Source organism: Lepidochelys kempii, chromosome 3 (genome assembly GCF_965140285.1).
Source record: "Lepidochelys kempii isolate rLepKem1 chromosome 3, rLepKem1.hap1, whole genome shotgun sequence".
NCBI lineage: Eukaryota > Metazoa > Chordata > Testudines > Cheloniidae > Lepidochelys > Lepidochelys kempii.
Window position 1 is genome coordinate 115749791 of NC_136382.1, and position 20941 is coordinate 115770731.

General features: G+C 46.4%; 1 protein-coding gene across 1 annotated transcript; it reads right to left on the reverse strand.

Annotated features, from left to right (window-relative positions):
- Nucleotides 1-10889: 10889 nt before the first annotated feature.
- ZBTB2 (zinc finger and BTB domain containing 2) lies at nucleotides 10890-20918 on the reverse strand. Its single transcript, XM_073337657.2, has 3 exons — nucleotides 20701-20918; nucleotides 15990-16172; nucleotides 10890-13841 (listed from the first exon to the last, which is right to left on the reverse strand). Exons 2-3 carry the CDS (start codon nucleotides 16160-16162, stop codon nucleotides 12479-12481), a joined length of 1536 nt encoding a protein of 511 aa, XP_073193758.1. The 5' UTR covers nucleotides 16163-16172; nucleotides 20701-20918; the 3' UTR covers nucleotides 10890-12478.
- Between the last annotated feature and the right edge of the window lie 23 nt (nucleotides 20919-20941).

Sequence of the window (20941 nt, forward strand, 5' to 3'; positions counted from 1 at the left end):
GGCTCTTGTAGGTGCTCTATGCCAAGAAGAGACCCATATCAGCAAAAGGTGCACGACTTGCAAGTCATTTAAGCCTTGGACCAAAAGAGAAAGGGACATTAGGCTCCGGGCCATCCTGATGGAGTTGGCGCTGACCCTGACTCCACCACGCTGCTCCGAACCAGTACCCAGCACCGCGGCATCGGTACGCAGCGACCCTCCAGTGCCATCGACCAGTCATAACTGGTCCCCATCCACAGGGCACACCAAGAGGGCCAGAAAGACTCCCTCTTCGCAGCGGCACCAAGGGAAGTCTGGGACAGAGGCTAGGTCCATGTTGGGCAGTCCTCAATCCCCACCAAGCCCCAGGCCTCCGACTCACGTTGAGCGGAGTAGCCCAGCCCCTTTGGAACAGGCCTCTCTGGATGTCCAGATGCTGTCCACGCCTGAAGCCCTCTAGGTGGCCTGGGACGTTATGTCCACGCCAGTGCCCAGAGCGCTGCTGATGTCAGCCCCAACTCCAGAGGCAAGCCACCGCTGGAATCTCCGCAGTCGCCTCTGGCCTGGTACCGGTCTCAAGGGAACATTCCCGATGCCAGTCTCAAGGGAACATTCTCAAGGGAACAATGTCAAGGGAACATTCCCGATGCCAGTCACCTCCCAGAGACTGTTTAGGGCAGAGTCCATGTGGATCACCTCAACGCCGACCAGACTGTCTGGCTGGGTTCCGTCTGACTGGGACTCTCGGCACTGCTCGTCCTCAAGGAGCGAATATTGACGGGACCACGGCAGGTATCGCCAACAGTCCTCATCTCGCATGGGGTACCGCAGTCAGTCATGGTACGGTCGTCGACACCATTCCTGCTTGGACTCCCACTCCAAGTCGCCGCCAAGACATCGCAGCCCCGGGCATCAATCGCTGGTGTCTCGCCATCACGGGTCCACCCGCCGAGGCCGTTCACGGACCTGCTGTTACCATCAGTGCTGGTCCTCCACGTCAAGATTGCAGTCCTGTGGCCAACGTAGATCCCAGCACTGCTGCTTCTCCCGGTCCAGAGACAGCAGCAAATCTTATGCCAGCCCAGCCTTCATTCATAGCCATCCTTCGATGAGTCAGGCCACCCAACCCAAACAGCCGGCCCCGCCACTGCCACAGCAGCTGCAGTTGCACCGAATGTCATGGTTGGCCCAATGGTACCAGTGGGCACCGTGGCCTCTGGCGCAGCCCCCGGTGGGAGCTTGCTCAGTGGCTGGAGCTTCGGAGGCACCGTCGGCCTCCCTCTCCAGACCCCTAAGAAAGTAGTCTCTGGGACATTCGTCCTCAGCACTGATACCCAGAGTACTACACCGGCCTCCTCACCCTGCCCGGAGGATGCGATTGCTTCTCCGCCCCCCCCCTACTTCTCCCTGCCCTGCAAGAGGCCTTCAGGGCCCATCAAGAACTCTTAAAAAGGGTGGCAGCAAGCTTCCACCTCCAGGAAGAGGAGATGGAGGAGCCTTCAGACCCTCAGACTCCCTGTTTAACGCGCTGTCCCCATCGGCACTGGTAGGGTGGCCTTGCCCCTCCATGAAGGGGTGGCTAAGATTTCAAATGCCCTGTGGCAAACACCGGCCTCGTTGGCCCCCATCTCTAAGAAGGTGGAACGCAAGTACTTTGTACCTACTAAGAGGCATGAGCACTTGTATACCCACCCAGTGCCCAACTCCCTGGTGGTTGAGTTAGTCAACCACAGGGAACGGCAGCCCCGACCCCAAAGAATAAAGACTCTCAGAGACTGGACTCTTTCGGAAGGAAAATTTATTCGTCTTCGAGCTTCCAGTTATGAGTGGCAAACCATCAGGCTCTCCTGGGCTGGTACGAATTTAATCTGTGGGGCTCCCTGCCCAAGTTTGAGGACTCCCTCCAGGAGCATGGTAGGAAGGAGTTCAAGGCACTAGTGGAGGAAGGGGCAGCGGCCGCTAGAGCGTCCCTGCAGGCAGCCTTCGATGCTGCGGACAAGGCCGCACGATCCATAGCCTCTGCAGTGTCCATGAGACGGGTGTCATGGCTCCTGCTCTCTGGGCTGTCCAGCGAGGCGCAGTCTTCCATGCAGGATCTCCCGTTTGACGGGAAAGCTCTGTTTGCGGCAGAAATAGATACAAGGCTGCATGGCATGAAAGACTCCCATACGACGCTCCAGACTCTGGGCCTCCAAGTCCCAGCTCCGACAAAACCTAAGTTGAAGACTCCTGCCCAGGCTGTCCTTTCGAAGTACGAGGCCATCCATAAGAAGCAGCGGGACTATAAGAGACGCCCTTGGAGGCAATCTCGGCCTGCCCCTCAGCCTGGGTCCTCCAAGGGCAAGCAGGCAGGGAAAAGGCGCTTTTGACGGGATGCTCGGGGGCACCCCACCAGTCTTCATCAGGGATCCACCCCCAATAAAGCTCCCCTTCTCCAACCAGTTGTGTGCTTTCCTCCTGGAATGGTCACAGCTAACTTCAGGCTGATGGGTCTTCAACACCATCTCCTGGGGTTACACCCTCCAGTTTACTTCCTCCCTGCCCAAACTCCCAGCACCCCTGTCCCTCTTGGGGGACCCCTTGCACAAAGCTCTGCTCGAGCAGGAAGTGGGGCGGCTCCTAGGACGAGGAGCGATAGAGGCGGTGCCCGAGGAGTTCATGGGCAAGGGGTATTACTCCCGTTATTTCCTTATCCCGAAGGCCAAAGGGGGGCTCAGGCCCATCCTGGACCTGCGAGGCCTGAACCACTACATGGTGAAACTCAAGTTCCGCATGGTTTCCCTGGCCTCCATCATCCCCTCCCTGGATCCCGGGGACTGGTGGAAGTATGCTGCCCTTGATCTACAGGACGCGTACTTCCACATCCACATATTTGAGGGGCACAGGCACTTCCGCCGTTTCATGGTGGGTCAAAATCACTACCAATTCACGGTCCTCCCATTTGGCCTGTCCACTGCCCCCGGGGTGTTTACAAAATGCATGTCAGTGGTAGCAGCCTACCACAGACGGCAGGGGGGTCCAGATATTTCCCTATCTGGATGATTGGCTTGTCCAGGGCACCTCCTGGTCGCAGGTGAGGGATCATGTGGTGCTCCTCCTGTCCACGTGCACCGCCTTGGGCCTGTTGGTAAACAACACCAAGTTCATGTTAGTCCCAGCCCAATGCATAGAGTTTATCGGGGCGCTCCTGGATGCAATGTTGGCCAGGGCCTCTCTCCTGCCAGACAGATTCGAGACCCTGAAAGCCAGGGTTTGCCTGCAGCTCTTGGGTCACATGTTGGCGTGCACATACGTGGTCCGTCACGCCAAACTCAGGATGAGGCCCCTCCAGCTCTGGTTGGCCTCAAAGTTCTCCCAGACCACGGACAGGATGGACAAGGTCCTCACCATGCCAGACTCTGTGATCACCTCCCTATAGTGGTGGTCCACCCCAAACAGTATACCCCAATGGGTCCCGTTCAGGGACAGGGCCCCATCATTGGAGCTGGTGTCCGATGCAGCGGACCTGGGTTGGGGGCCCATGTGGAGAACTTTCAGACCGAAGGCCTGTGGTCAGCTCAAGACCTGACCCTACATATAAACATCAAGGAGCTCAGGGCGGTGCGGCTGGCGTGTATGGCCTTCCGCTCGCACCTGGAGGGCACGGTAGTCAGGATCCTCATGGACAACATGGCCTCGATGTTCTATATCAACAGGCAAGGCGGGGCCCAATCCTCTGCCCTCTGCCACAAAGCCCTCAGGCTGTGGGACTTCTGTATAGCCCATGATATCCACCTGAAGGCTTTCCAGCTACCGGGCGCCCGGAACAAGAGGGCAGATTGCTTGAGCAGGGACTTTTCCTCACAACACAAGTGGTCCCTCCACCTGGAAGTGGCCCACTGGCTCTGGGGAACTCCCCAGGTGGACCTATTTGCAACGCAGCAGAACTGGCAATGCCCCCAGCTCTGCTCCAGGCGGAGCCTGGGGAGGGGGTGCTATCTCCGATGCCTTTATCCTGTCCTGGTCAGGCCGGCTTCTCTACACCTTTCCCCCATTCCCTCTAGTCAGCAGGGTCCTGGAAAAGATACAGACAGACAAGGTCCACATCCTCCTGATTGCCCTAGCATGGCCCAGGCAGCATTGGCACAAGACCCTCACAGGCCTGGCAGTAGCTCCGCTGTGGCCATTGCCGCTCCGCCCAGACCTGCTCTCTCAGGACCAGGGCTGCCTCCTCCACCCCAACCTAGTGGCTCTTTGCCTCATGGCGTGGCTGCTCAGTGGTTAGGTGGAGAGGAAAGGACGTGCTCAGAACAGTTTCAGCGTGTCCTCCTCGAAAGTAAATGGCCCTCCACTCGCTGCGCTTATTTTGCGAAGTGGTCCTGGTTTTCTAGGTGGGCGGTGGTCCAGGGTGTCTTCCCTGTGGCTGGCCTGATCCAGCTTATCCTTGATTACCTCCTCCACCTGAGGGCCCAGGACCTGGTGCCCTCGTCAGTCAAGGTGCACCTGGCAGCCATATCGGCCTTCCATCCGCCAGTGCAAGGGCACAGGTTTAATAGGATCAGTAGAAGAAATAGCCAGAATCTCACATCTTCTTTATGAGAACCAGTTGCTTGTCATGCAGACAGAAGTGAAATGGTTAATTATAATTCAGCCCTTAATTTCAAAAAGGGTAAAAGAATTGGATGAGGAATTGGAGTGACAATCTGACAACCCAATGGAGGTAGATTGGAACTCCATAAAGCTTTACGTAGGCAAACCTTGCTGTCTTTTACTCTGCCCTCAGTAAAAGATCAGAAGAAACCCACTACAGCTAGAAAAAGAATTTAAGTGATTGAGAATAAGTAGAGCCTTAACTCAGAGCCAGAAAGAAGGAACCACGTATACTACTAGTGGTGGCTAGGGTAAAGCACAGAAGTTATTTAACCATATAAAAAATTCCAAGGGAAAGTGAACAAAGATGAAGGAAATAGAGACCAACTTCTGGATCTGCAGATGTTATTGCTTGAATGTGTTTATAGTTGAATTTAGGAATCCTGTACCAACCAGAAAGTTGACAGCTGGAAGAAATTCAACAAGCAGAGACTTTCAACGCCCAAAAGGAACTAATACGAGGTGCAAACCAAAGTGTGTGAGTAAAATTTTCCTTTGCACTTACCTGGGCAGGATTTACATAGTTTCCTATGCTCTTTTATTCTTTCATTTTGACAAATAAGTTACAGAATGTGGTTTTTGTCTTTTACATACAAGGCCTTACTGTGCAGGCTTTAGTCATCTGAGTAATACTAGCTCATGCCAGTAGCCCCACTGACTCCAGGGAGACTACTCCCCTCATGAAGACTTGCATGATCAGGCCTATAGTTAGTTCATGCTTCACAGTGATTGGTGGAATAATGGTAGTTGGGGGGGGGAGGAAATAATTCACCAAGTGTCTATGGAATCTTTTTTCATTGTCAGGATTTCATGTTCGGCTACAATAGGGTCCTCAAAATATTTCCAAAATATGCAGCAGCATAAACAATTTTTTTCACAAAGCAGGTCCACAAGGTGGGAACCCAGCTGGAGTTTTCTGCTTCCTTAGGCAGTAATTTTGCTCACATTTCCAGGGGATTGCACTGATTCAGAAAGATTTTCTCTTCTTGGCATTCTTCCATTTTTATAGCTTAGCCCCCCTTTTCTTTTGCTGGTTTGGTAGTAGAATTCGATTTCACCATCCCAGATTGGATCATTTGGTGCACCTGTGATTGACTGACTGAGACAACGGCTATACAGGGCAAATATTGGTACAAAAAAAACCCCTCCAAACCTTTATCGTCTGGGGAAAGCTAACTTCCTTGTGTAGCCTAAAGGGATCTTAAGGACAGCATAGGTCATAGGATTGTCAATAGGAGGAGAGAATAGAGGTCAAATCCACTTGTGAGTAAGCAAAACTAGGGGAGGCTAAGCTCATGTACCCTATGCATGAAAGGGCCAGAAGGAAAGGGTCCTAACATAGGACAGGGTATGGATTTGGAGGTTCAAGTACAGTCCTTTGTCTTCCATCCATTGGCAAATAATTCAATCATTTAAAATCCCCATAGTAGATCAGATTCAGAAGTGATGTATAGGGGGATATCAAATATACATCAATAAGCCTGTGTGAATCTAACGGATCTTAAGTGTAAATTACACACGGATGGAGCCAGATGGTGTAAATTGCCTGCGGGTTGGCTACACCAGGAAGTTATTCTGCAATAAGGTAGGATGTGATTTTAAAGCACTATAGATATTTTGGAATAATTCTTTGTATGGACATTTTTATTCCAGAATGTTCACACTATGAGCTATTTTGGAATAGCTATGCCAGACAATTCCCCCATGTAGACAAGACCTTAGATTTGTGTCAGATTTATCCCCTATGTCTAACCATAGAGGTGGAATGGTATGGCTTTAAAACAAACTGTTTCCACAGACCTTCCCAGTTCCATGCTGAAGGAAACCCCCACCAAGTAGCACACAGCCTCATCATCAGCTACCAGGGCAGCGTTTAATGTATTTTAGGGCGTGAATTGATTCTTGCTTCAATTAATTGCTTCTGCTTTTATTGAGAAAAAGTGTGGATTAAAAAAGAAAAAAATTCCTGAACAAGATAACTCTTCAAGGATAATAAAATTTTAATCACAGGATACCCAAGATCTCCTAGTGCTAAGAAGATGGACTGGGATCCTGTCACACCATGGATTCCCTGTCCAGTAAGTAGAGGGTCACTTACTATGTACTGTTTCAGAGTAACAGCCGTGTTAGTCTGTATTCGCAAAAAGAAAAGGAGGACTTGTGGCACCTTAGAGACTAACCAATTTATTTGAGCATGAGCTTTCGTGAGCTACAGCTCACTTCATCCGATGAAGTACTTCATCCGATGAAGTGAGCTGTAGCTCATGAAAGCTCATGCTCCAATAAATTGGTTAGTCTCTAAGGTGCCACAAGTACTCCTTTTCTTTTTACTGTGTACTTAGACCCATGCTAGCCCATCTTGTGCTTCTCTTCTCTCTCCCCATGGAGCACAGTTTGTGAACACTTTGTGATTATTAGGTCCTATTTATGCTGTAAAATCAACAGTGTCAAAGGTCTCTGTTACAACATGGGAGTTCCCCAGCGCTTAAGGTAGTTGGGACTGCAACATGGTACTGCCATGTCTCCAAACGTTACAGCCTTGGACATAGCATAGAGTTACAGAGCACTGTTAAGATATGTTTTGGTCCTGTCTAAATTGGAAATTTGAATGGTATATTAGCTGCATCTGGGGAACTTCTATGTTGCAAAAGCCCCTCTGATTCTTATGATTTTTCAGCAGAGGTGAGATGTTAGATGTGAACACAAACTATCTAAAAAATGTTCAAGGCTGTGATCATGTTTGAAAATGGCTTTAAATGCAGAGCTCTAGTGTGACACGGGATAGATGATCTAATAGGTCTCTTCCATCATTAATTTCTGTGACTGGGTCTTGGAGGAGATCCAGGCTGCCTTTCTCAAGAATGCAAAACAAACTAAATTGAGTAAATCTTGGCAACAGGTCTACAGGGGCTGGGGCGTACATAGACTTTGCCTTTGTCTTCTACCAAAGTCCACTAACAGGACACAGACTCTGAATGAGAAAGAGAGGATGGAAATGTAATGAATTGATTCACTGAGAATAAATTTTACCACAGCATATGTTTTTACTGTTAACCAAATATCCAGCAAACTGATACAATGCTAGATCACAATGCTGTAATCTTGTCTCCTGTAAACCTCCTAAACTTTTCACAGCCTCTGCAATATTAAATTAACTCAATTGTTCTCTGAATCCTTCTGTCCTGATCATGATCAGTTCATTCCCGCTTGCTCGTCCGCTCATGCCTATGGTTGATAAAGGAACAGATAAGGAAGCAAATGGATTGTTTGTGGTGAATGGAAAATAATAATGTACGCAAAATAGAAGCTACCAGTTCAAATACAGAAGAATGTCTAAGGAAAACATCCTGTCTCAAAAGAAAGAAACCAAAGAGACTGACTAGTACAATGTGTCTAGTGGTTACATTCAGCCCTTCAAATCTTTTTCATACTCCTTCCCCTGGCTCCCCCTATGCTTCCCTAGATGCTCCTACAAGGATCCTTCATCTCTCTTTTTCTAAAGAATGAAAATACCAGTATCTGCTGTTTTATTCTGATGCTCCTGCCTTTCAAGCTTGGCCAGCACCACACAAGGTGCTATGCCACTTCGGATTGCCCCTTATAGCTAAATGCGTCTAGGGACTGGCCCTGGTATCACTGAATGGTGTGCATCAAGCTTATAAGGCGGAAGGAATACGAGTGGAGAAATTAAGTAGATGAGATTGGGATGTTCATATTTAATTCCGAGTAAAGCATAGGGGAAAGGTACTCAGGGTGGTGGTCTAGAGTCTAGAGAAGAGCAATCTGGGTAGTGACATGAAAGGGGAAAGAGGGATTAACATAATGCCCTTGTGCCTGTTTGGAATTCTTGCTAGCTGCAGCAGGGCCACATTTTGGAACTGTAATGCTTTACTTTGTCTTGCAACAGAGCTGCACTTCAAAGAATTAAGTGACGTGAGTTGGGTGGCTTCCGTCTAGTTCCATAGAAAGCTGTTCACACAACCAGCCTCCCTTGCTGGAGATCTCAGCAAACACCAAAATTTAGCATGGATAGTGAATGACTCAGCTAGAGGTGCTCACTGCTGACCAGGCTAAACACGTTAGTGGGGAAGGATGCCAAAGATTCACTGCCCTTTGCCGGTGCTTTTCCTGTGTATGACTGGGATTTCGTTATCCAGGGTTGACAGTCAGGCACTTCTTACAAGCTTAGCTAGATTAAAAAAACCCCACATAAACATGGACAGACACCCATTGCCTTCGTAGGACAACAGCCCTACTAATATTTGGGCTCATTTTTTATACAAACTGACTGCTTTTATCAATAGCAGTCTTTAATAGATATAGTCCATCACTAAAATTGTGAAATTGTAAGTAATTTTGTTGTCTGGAGTACATTCCTGAGACCCAACTCTTCATACCCAACATCTCCCAATATCTTCTGGCTATGGACAAAAGTATATTGTGATCTGGGAATATCTTTTGATGTTCACAGACCAATAATTAAATTACATAATTCCAGTATCTTTACCAAGGTTAACTCCTTTTTAGCTACAACCTCATGTATTATATTAGAACAGGTGCCTAATGCTTGAACTATTAGTACATAAAGTGTTAGTAAAACTAGCTTTTTCCGATGAAGTCTCTTCCCTTGCACAATTAGAAAGGTTATTGGGAGGCTAGAAGACTATGGCCAAAAAGAGACTTAACAGAAAGGTGATAAAAATAAGCTCTTTACTTGTACTGTACACAATGGTCTTCACTTTCACAAGTGCTAATCATCCACTGCTTCCATTTGCAACTGGAGTTGTGGGTGCTCAGCACTTCTGAAGTCAGGCCATAGGTGTGTTTTATTTTTTAAACTCACACACCAGCCCCACTGGCAAGTTATCATTTTGGCTTGGTCTACACTTAAAATGTAGGTCAACGTAACTACAGTGCTCATAGGACTGAAAAATCCACATCCAAGTGCTGTAGCTATGCCAGCCTAACCCCCTGTGTGCCTGTAGTTAAGTTGACGGGAAGAATGCTTCCATCAACCTAGCTACTGTTGCTTGGGGAGGTGGTGTTCTACAACTGCTGAAAACCCCCTTCCATTGCGGAAGGCTCTGTCTCTGTTACAGGGTTATGCTGGCATAAGTATGGTGCCATGGCTATGCTGCTATAGTTCCTGTACTGTAGACCAGGCCTTTGGAAATGCATTGGAGAAAACTCCTATTGACTTCAATGGAGCCTGGATTCCACCCAACACACTTAAGATTTCCTGCAGCATTGTTTTCTCTAATTTGGTGATCTCTTCAATTTTACCACTTAGGTAGATTTAATAAACCAGTCATAGCCTTCCTTCTATGTAAGAGACTTATATAAAACCTTAAGTTTTATCTTTGTCTAAAAGGGTTAACTCGGATTGGATTTAATATACAAAATGATGAAGAAAAATGTATTTACACTGAAAACCAGTAGTACGTCAACAGAGTTTCATAGTGCATTTATAATAGCTTACAAACTATTTTTCAGCAATGACCCCATGTTTTAGTGACCCTGTAGACTGGAATGTTCCTGATCTGAGGTGAGGAAAAAAACAGACCAAGCAGTAGCTCTAGCGCACTGAGACAAAAAATTCAACGTCACTATCCCATTTCAGAAAATAACATCGGATTTAAAAATAACTGTTATAAAGGGTACACTCACACAAAACGTTCTTCCTCTCTCTGTCTCCTTTTAATGGCCAAGTTTTCCTCCCTCCTTAAAGAAGATAGCTCATCAGAATGGGTTTGAACACCCAAAGACATCTATATACACCACTTATTGGTGTGTAAGGAGATCTAATTTTCCTCCTTTGGGTGCACTTCAGATAGTGACCACCAGAACCAGTGAAGATCAAATTACATAAAAGTCATAATATCAGTTGAAGCCCCAAAATGAGACTTAAAACTGACAGCACTGAAAGTAGAGAATAAACAGTAAGACATAGCGTGACATTATTTTGATATAGTAAAGCAATTCATGGGGACACTCATCCTTGAAGGTTATACTGTGCAGTAAATTCTTAATTTATTTTAGTTCTGTCAGTCTATCACAGCAGTACTAAACTTAAGGTTCAGATGGTACTTTTGCTCTGAATCCACTATTTTTAGGCAGGTGTAATTTTCTTAAATAAGCCATTTGTTCACTTATATGAAAGAATTTTATTAACATCTCATGCTGCATGCTTCCCATAGCTTTTATACTGCTTCAAAAAGAGTCCTATTGAACAGATCACAAGCCAATAATCTTTGATCAGACTCAAAATAAATCACATTCCATTTAATTCAATTTTTATTCAATGAAATGATGTATAAAAACTTACAAATCTGAGAACTTAACTATACACAAAATAGGATGATACTCAATTTAAACAAATACACAGAGCAGAGCTATGGTTTGTGCCCCGCCCCCCCGCACCTCCATTTATGGTGGGGCACTTACTCTGCCTACATAAGCCTTCCTATTGGCCCAATGACTGATCAGTGGGCTTCCTTACTGCTGTCAGTTTTTAGGCTACTGGCAAAAAATCCAGGCATCTATAAAAAATTAAATATAAAAATCAGCAACTTGATTTTAAATACAAAGATGCAGTGCTATCCTGAGCAATAGCTAATGCTATGGTATTTGCCCTCCCAGCGTTTGCATACTTGCCTTGGAGTCTAAAGTGATGGGAATCCCTTAAACAGAATTCACTGGCCAGTACTGCAGCTTCACTTTTAAAACAACCATGATCCATAGCCACCTTTCCCTCTGTCTGCTGCTAGAAGGTGACAATATTAAACAAAGGGCCAAATCTTTTCCACCTTAACTCATGCAATTAGACCCACTGAAGTCTGAGACTACTTGTGTGAATAAGGTGATCAAGTCTCCCCCCTCCTCTCATATCAGGAATGACTTGGATCTATTGTTACAGCACGTGTGAATGCAGCACTGATAACTGCACAGTGCTCACTAGTATGCAATTTCTCTATTTTCTAGTTTCCTCCATGTCTTGGGTGACAGCACTAATTATATTAGTTTCCATTCAAACATGATAATAAAAATGCACACATCCTGGGGCAGTTTAAATTTAATTTAAAAATAAGTGTTGTGTAAAATGGCTAGTCTGTCAAATAACTAAAATGTATGGACCTTTTTGGTTGAACTTGAAAGCAGATGCCCAATTCTTTAGATAGGGTGTGTGCATTAATTTACCTGTATATACCAAACACACACACACACACACTTTCTATATATACATATAAAAAGATTGCCATCACATTATTATTACTGCTACTTTAGTCAAAGTTGACTAAGTAACTAAATTTTCTTGAATGGACATAATGTCAATGATGATACCTGAAATACATACCCCAGGGAATACTTGAGGAAAAACTAAAGACTAAAAACAAAGTTTCCTGGGTTCATGGTGAAAAAATTTAAGCCTTTTTTAGTTATCTTACAGAGTTTGTACATGTAGCTCTAAAAAGCACGCTGCATCATCTGCTATTTCTTCTCAAAAGGAAGACTTGTTACCAGAGAAAATAATTATAATTAAATATATATATATTCTTTGTTTACCAAAATGGTATTTTATTTCTCATTACACACTTCATTGCATCTAAGTATGCATTTAAATAATCTAAAATCTGTTTAAAATCTATTTAAATTTGAGTTTACTAGGACTATTGACAAAGTTAGCTTAATTACCTTTACACACTTTCCTTTGTATTAAAATCAATTATGTTGTGGCTTGAGGCAAAGGACTTTTATTTATTTGTGGGAGGGGCAAGATCCAATTTTTTACCATGCCAGCGTAGTTCTGGTTGCAGGGGGAGTATTAGTTTGATACAAATGAATAACTTTAAAAAATTGATAGGTTTCACCTTCAGTCTAACAACACTGCTTCCTGCTCCTTTTTGATGGAGGTTAACACTGAGTTATCAGTCTCTGTAGCTTCTGTGTCCTCACTACCAAGCAGAATGGATCTATCTTCTTCTAGAGAAAAGACAGAGTTTTGATTTTGGCACGAATGTTTGACCACTTCATTGGGAGTTGAAAATGTTTTGTCACACAAGTTACATTTGTAGGGCTTGTTGGTCTGTACTAACATGTTGTCCATTTGACTGCCTTCCTCAAAAGTACAGAGTTCCAGAGTCTGTTTGTCCACCATAGTATATGTGTCCATGCTCTGATTTAGGCACACATGTCTGGCTGCTTGGTTGGCCCTGCAGAAGCTTTTGTCGCAAGTGCTGCACTTGAAAGGTTTGCCAGTATGTATGTACATATGCTCCCTCCAGTGGCTTTTTTGAATAAATTTGCGTCCACAGATGGAACATTCATATTTCCGTCTTTTAACTTCTCTTTCTTGATCTGCCTGCTCCAAGTTGTCTATGTCTGCAATGTCTGATGGTGGTGGTGTTTCTGCCTGCTGCTGTCCATCAATTATTGGGGAATCTGAGATCTGTTGCAGCTCACTGTCACTAATCATTCCCGCTTCAGGCACTTCCATGGCATCTTTTTCAGCTGCATTATTACAAAGAGACAGGGAAATGCTACTTTCTCCCTGCTGGCTTGATGTGAAGGGTACTCCTGTGTGGATCTGGAGGTGCTCACGCAAACTGCTTCGCAGATTGAACCGACGACCACAGAGGTGGCAGGCATAGTATTTTGGGAAGCTTCCATTCCTTTTCATAATACTTGGCTTGACATGTGCTATTGTGAGTGAAGCAGGCTGTTCATCTGAAGAAGATGCTTCCATGTTGGCTTCCTCCTCTGGAGGAGAACTATTACCAGCAGTGGAAACCAATTCTGGAGACAGTGAAGACTGCAAAGGGTCAGAAGTGGTCATATTTGTCCGGGTCACTTGTGGCAGACTTGAAGCCAACCGTGAGAGCTGTGAGCCCTCAGACACGGGTTCTTGGCTCATCCTGGAAGGCTGTGGCCTTGGTTCTCGCCCAAGTTTGTCAGTTGCTGAGGTAACCTTAGTGGGATGTCTTGTCTGGTGATCTGCAATTTGAATGCCATATAAAGAAGAGGCTAATGGAAAAACTTGATCTGGATGAGAAAAGGTACCCTGACTGGCAAGGCTGGCCTCTTGAATCAGTGGATATGCATGCAGAAACTTTATTCCCTGTTCTAATCGAACTGGGTCAATGAGCTGAGGTGCCATCTTCCCAGTATACATCAAATGCAAGAGATAGCTGAAGATATCTGGTTGTATGTCAGTTGCTTTCAAACGGACACATTCACTAAAAGAAAAATAATTGTTTAGTAAACAATGAGATAAGGAAAAGTCTCTAGAATCTAATCTAGGTCACTCAAGTCTGAATAAAAAATAATTAGTGTTATATGTTTGAAATATAAACATAAAATTTATTACAAAATGTATTTGCTCTTAAAAATGACCTCCTCATTTTAACTGAATTTTAGGAAATACTAGCAGTCATCTGTCATCCTAACACATTAAAGAAAGAAAGCTCCAATCGATAGACTGTAAGGTCATATGTGCAGGAACCAATCCTTGCATTTATGCAGCATCATAGCTAAATATAACACTTCTACAAGTGCCATGCAGAAACATAGGGAGATTTTTGAAACATAGGGAGAATCACATTTGTTGTTGTTAAATTATAAATGTGTGAATGCTAAAAGTCCAAGTGTAAAACAATAACCAATAATCCCCATAGCTCATACCAACCTGCAATTCCAGCAATGATTAGTTTTGCTTGGAAAGACAGGGGGGAGCTTGTCATAAGAGATATGGTTTGTAGATGGGGCAAAAGGCATTAATTTATTTGGCCAGTTGAAAAATGGCAATCTTATTCTCAGTAAACCAATTGCTTTGAAACATAAATATGTTCTGACAGACCCTAAGATAATAATTCTTTTCTGCTGTTATGAATTTGCTGTCCCACACAATATATTCTGCAATTTACAAGGATTCCCTCCGTCGCCCACCCAACCAGTCTTATATTAAAATCTTGCTAATGGCTAAATTTAGGCCATAATCTTAAGAAGCTGTTTTCACATGTATACAGCGCAATATTACAATTGTTTATAGGATTACCTACTGCTGAATCAAGGCAGAGGTTGGGGAGGAGACAGTAGGGGGCATGATAAAGGGGCAACGGATGAGAAGGGGTAGGGCCTGAGGGCAAAGGACGTTGGCATAGAGCTATGCTATCTGGTCTTGGGATGAAGGGCTTTGGAGAAGGGAAGCAAGAGGTTAGGAGTAGGGGGGATGAAGGGACTGGAGGGACAGCGACAGGCAGAGACTCTTATTCATGGTAAACTTTAAATGCTTAATTTTCTAGATAGCAGACATTAACAATTTAATCAGGGGTATAGTCCTGTTTTTTTGGGGGGGGGGTTAAGTGCAGGTACTATGCCACTGCCATCAGGAAGCTTCTGTATAAAATGTGGCATGACCTCACCCATACCGTGAGTGAGGTCAACAGTGCTACAGAATATGGGAACACTGTTCCCACAGGCTCCTGCCCCACTACCTTCAATCTGAATAAGAGGCTTCCCTCTCTCCACAGTCCTCCACTCCCATTTTTTCCTCAGGTATAACTTTCTCCTCTCCAGCTCTTGTTAAAATGTGCAGGGAGGGAGCACCACCTTGATGGGTGTTAGAACTATCTGAGTTGGCTCTCTACCTGTGGACCTTATATATCAGATTCAAAATTTTAGTCCTAGTTCAAAAAATGTTTAAGAGTTAAGGTTGAACTTGTTCACTAGAGTCCAGCTAACACCCAATAACAATACCTGCTTTCCACGAATTCTACCCTTAAAAAAAAAGCCCCTCTGCCCCAATTTTTTTTTTTTACAATGTCTGGAAATAAACAGCTAAGGGATGCAGCTTGTGCTCCACTGCCATGTAATCCTTCATTGTTCACAATCACACCACCAAATCTTAACTTTGTAATGTTTTTGCAATTTTTATGGAGCAAAGATAAAAAACAAACGTCTAACAGATTTTACTCTCCTAGTAATTAATTACTGGCTCTTGGGTATTCTTTTGCAGAGTTGAGGAAATAAAGTTAAGTTTGGGTGGATGACAGTGACCAAGAACTACAGAGAAGTGTAGACAATGCTGGCTACCTTAACCATTCACTTCGAGATATTCTAATGAGTGTTTGTTTTTTGAAGGTGAAGAATTTTTGCTGAAGTATAATATTAGTTTTGGAAGTTAGCTGGACTCCAATGAAACACAATTTCAACCTTACCACTTCTTGAGGACTTTCCTTGTTTGCAAACAAGAATAGATTCCGGGTTCTCTACGAATATTAACAAAAAAATCAAATGATCGCTTTTTTAATGCTTCAGAATGCAGCTAGATTTTTTTAGCCAAGTTAAATGAATAACATTTTAACAGTCAACCTTTCTATAGTTACCTGGTCTGATGGACAAACAACATCTTAAAGTAGTTGGAGAAAGAAGCAAGGACAGATTTGTGTGCCTTGAAGTAGACATCACCAATAGCAACCGTGCAGTCACACAGGAAACCAAACTCCCTCTGAGCATTTAGCTGCTGTAGCAGTATAAGTCCGTGGTTGGCCAGATCCATTTTTTACACTCTGAAAAGCAAATGACATTTATGTAAAAGTATTTACTTAACAGTAGATGTACATGAAGATTCTTTTTCAATATACGTTGTGCTTCTACTGCACCTTTCATGCAAGAGTATCAAGGTGCTTTATAAACAGTGTCTTATAAGTAGGTAAATATCCTCATTTTATAGAGGGTTGACTGATTTGCTCAGGATCACATAACAATACAGTGGTAGAAATAGGGTATTAGAATAGGAGATACCTAAGAGATAAATATACACAATCCAAGAGAAGGGAAAGAGAGACAAAAGAAAGAAGATGAGTAAGAGACGAATGAATTTATTTTTAAGGGGAAATTGTATTGAAGGTTTTTGCTACTAATTTTTTATATAATTATAGTCTGGTCACTTGGTAGACCTTTACCTCCTCAGGATTTCAATCACCTCCATCAATACAATTCAGTGTGGGTAGAGGAGATCACTGACAAACACGTGTAAAAGTAAACACCTACCTGCAGGGCAACTGAAAATTCAAACAGGGCTTGGAAAACCTCACTTTCCCAGAGTGAGTAATAATTTGGAGCCGGCAACAGTAGCCAGGGGTGCTATACTTGCTGACTTTTTCCCCTGAGGGCAAACCTGTGAGCAGAAGCAGCTGAGAGGTTGATGCTGTATTAAGGAAGAGGCTGAACAGCAACAAAGCAGTCCAAGGGTGCCATTACTGATTTTGTTCAGGATTAAGGAGGTGAATGCACAAAACAGTGCAGTAGAGAAGCAGCTCAGGAGTTGTTACTACTTTCTCAAGAGTTGGAGGCAGAGTAGGGAGCGCAGCATCCTCTACGACCTGATATTTTTAACTTTTAGGACAGGGGGCCAAGAAAGCCTTTGAGTGGATGAGTGCGTGTGTGAGTGTAAGTGAGTGCGTGGGTAGGGCAAGGATGATAATGGGAAGAAGAAAATGAGGAGGGATAAAGTACAGAAGAGAGACTTTGGAAAGAAGCGAGAGATGAAAATAGAGTACAAAAGACAGTAGGAAAAGGAGGAATGGGTATAAAGCAGTGGAAGGTGTAGGCAGGAAAACAAACATCCACAACAATTAAGAAAAACATACATGCTCCATAATAGAAAAGAAAGATACAGTGAAGCCAGAAAGGGGGAAGTGTAACAAGACCCCAGGACATACAGAAAGTTGGTTTCCAAAGTTTAATAGAACATTTTAAACAATATTACAACAATGCAAAACTGTATTTTCCCTTTCAATTACAGGAGAGGGATGGTGGTGTAGGTATTTCACCTTAGGTAACAGGTTTAGTTATTGTAGTAGTAGGTATTAGAGGTTTTTCAAACCTGCTGAAGGACCAAGGTATTATTACACTTTGTGACTGCCATTAGGCACCAGGCTGCTTCAATACATTGCACTGACACAGACGTTCATATGAAATTATGAAATATGATCACCCCATAAACAAACTAGGGAAATATAACCTAGATGGAGCTAATATAAGGTGGGTGCATAACTAGTTGGAAAACTGTTCCCTGAGAGTAGTTATCAGTGGTTCATAGTCAAGATGGAAGGGCATATCAAGTGGGGTCCCACAGGGATCAGTTCTAGGTCTGGCTCAATATCTTCATCAAAGATTTAGGTAATGGCATAGAGCAGTGGTTCTCCAACTTTAGCAACCCAAGGACCCCCATTTTGATTTTAAAATGTTCACGGACCCCCAAACCTTCCCCAGCCCCAGGCCCTGTCCCCACTTCACCCCTTCCCCATAAGGCTCCACCCCACCTCTTCCCACACCCACTCAACTCCTTCCCCTCCTCTTTCCACCTCCTCCCCCAAGCATGCCCCCTTCCTGTCCTGTCCCACCCCCAGCGCCATCTGCACCCTGCTGAGTGCAGGAGATTGGACAAGAAGACCTCTCAAGGTCCCTTCCAGTCCTACAATTCTATGTGTAAAGTGAATCATGAGCGGGGAAGAAAGAATGCAGTGTACAAAAGCAGTATTTTGTTACAAAAACTACTGCTTAATAGGAAAAAATTACTTTCCAACATCATAAAGGCCATAAAGCACACAAGTTGGCATTTGATATTTGTGGCTCTGCAAATATTATGATAGATCAAATATTTACTTTTGAGAATTTATCAGCAACAAAAAAGCACATTCACAGTTCAGGTTCCAATCCTGTTAGGTGGGTGCTCCATTCAAGTAGACTCTGACAACATGGAAAATTTTGCAAGATCAAGCCTTCATTTTTATGCAATATTTTTGAGAACATCTCAGGATTTACAAACTAATCAGGGCTGGGTCCAGTTTGTACTTGGATAGAAGACCTTTAGGTGAAATAGGAGGTAGTAACGATCCAGGGGGTGGTAGCACGTATTAAGAGGCATTCTTTATTTACCTTCTACTACCTAAGCTTGTCCTGGATACAGTATTTTTCCTTTTCTAAACTGCAGAGTCAATGTGGCTACTGAACGGCAATTACATTCCATCCCGGAGCTGGCTTAATTACTATCCAGGATGACATGATCTCAGTATGTGCGTACACCTATCCCATTTATTGGTACTCAAAAATGATAAAGTCTTTGGAATCAAAGCACTAAAAACTAATTCCATCTTCACACACACCCTGGTGAAAGGGAAAAGAGTGAGGGAACCGCCTACCTTATTTTGTTTTAGAATATCTACGTAGTTTTCAGCCTAAGAAAATTCATGACTTTATTATATGATCATTAGGTTGAAGTATTAGCTAAATGAGGTTAGTATAATAAATCAGTCTCAATAATACAATTTTGTATTTAAAACAACTTTACCACATGGAAATATCTCTGTGCTTAGTATTATGGAGAAGATCCTATTGCTAAGTTGCTGGCAGCATAGCTTGGATGGGCTACTTTGTTCTGCTGGTGATCATTTCTAAAGATCAGTTTTTGAAGTCATGTAAACTGAGTAACAGATAAAAACCATAATTCACTGAATTGTCCCTTTGCAAACATTTAGAAGAAGTCTGTTATGGAGAACCAAAATATAAAAGTGAAAAATCAGGTCAATTTAATTATGAAGAGAAAATCATGACAAATAACCTTAAAGAAGTTAAAAGAAAAGGAGGACTTGTGGCACCTTACAGACTAACAAATTTATTTGAGCATGAGCTTTCGTGAGCTACAGTCCACTTCATCGGGACGGGGTACCATTGGAAGGGTTGGGAGACTGGAGACTTTCAAAAGGTGCCATGGCGTAGGGCTGGTTTGCTATATCAGCCAGACTACAGTAAACACCTTATTAAAACCTGGCCGCTACCTGAGCCCCAGCGCAGGCCGTGTGCCGAGCCGGGCCCCATGCCTGCCGAGCTGCAAGCGAGCGAGCCCCCGGGCTCACGCTAGCGGGGCGCGGCCTCCAGCGCCAGGTTGGTGCTGGGCGGGTAGGACACCAGCCGCTCCCAGAGCGAAGGCAGCGGGGCTCTGGCTGGCGGCTGCGCCCGCCCCGGACAATTGTCCGCGCCCGCCCGACCCACCCAGCCAGGTTCCTGTCACTGCCGCCCCCCGGACACTGCCGCTTGGGCTTGGGGACAGCGGCTTATTTCAGCCATGGGGGTTGCGCCGCCAGACCCCTTCGGGCAGAGCGGGCCGGGCTGGGCGCGGCCTGGGCCTGCAGGGCTAGGCCCAGTTGCCGTGATCTCAACGGCACACCACAGCACTCCCCTCCCCCAGCCCCGCGGGCAGCGGGCTCTGGCGCGCGGCGGGGGGGTGGAGTCTCGCGGCTGCTCCTTCACCCCCTCAGGAGTCACGCTCGGCCTGTGGCAGCAGGGACTAAGGACGCGCTCTGATTGGTCGCCGAGGCGGAAGGTTGAGTGGCCGCGCGCCGCTCTTACTGGCTGGGCTCCGCCCCCTAGCGCATGCGACGCGCCCTCCACGCGCGCACGGACGGGACGGAGCCGGCGCAAGCAAGACGCAGCGCGAGCGGAGCCGCCAGGGCGCGCGAGACGGGATCCACCGCTGCCGCCAGGGCCGCCCAGCCTGCTGAGGAGAAGCAGACGGAGCCGCCCCCTCCCGCTTCGCGCGGCTCCCTCAGCCCTCGCCCCTCCCCCACGCCGGATGCCGCCGCAGGGGGCCGCTCCGCTTCGGGCGCGAGGGGCGGGGAGAGAGCGCGAGGGCAAGTGGGCCCCAACCGACCGAACCGAGCCCCGCGCGGGCCGGAGGAGGGGAGGGCGTGCGAGAAAGGGATCTGATTCTCCCCCCCTCCCTCCCCGCGCGGCCCCCATTCCCCTGGCCTCGCGCGGCCCGGATGGAGCCGCCCAGTCGGGAGGCGAGGGAACTCCGGCGCCGCCAGGCGCTGCTGCCGCCCCCTGTCCCCCGCCAGCCCGGCCGCCGCCGCCCGCTCCAGCGCCCGAGGCCCCCGCGGCCGGCCCGGGCCCGCTCCCCTCACACACAATAGCGGGGGCCGGGCCCAGCCGCTCCGCCGGAGCCCGCGTTCTCCCGGCTGGCTCGGTGCGGCGGGGATCGGGCACGTGGGAGCGGCCCCGGCCCCCCTGCGGGCCCGGGGGCAGGGCGCTCACCTGGGGGGCTCGGGCCGCTGTGGCGCCTGGTCCCGCTCGGGCCGCCGCCGTCTCCGCGCCCAGCAGCAGCAGCAACAACGGAGTCAGCGCGGCGGCGGCGGCGGCGGCTTTTCCTGTCCGGTTACGTTAGGGTCACATGACCGAGAGCGGAGCACAGAGGCTGCAGCGAGGAGCCCCCGCCGGGGGGGGGGGAGGGGAGGCGGCGAGCGCTGGTGGCGGCAGCAGCAGGAGCCACCCCGCC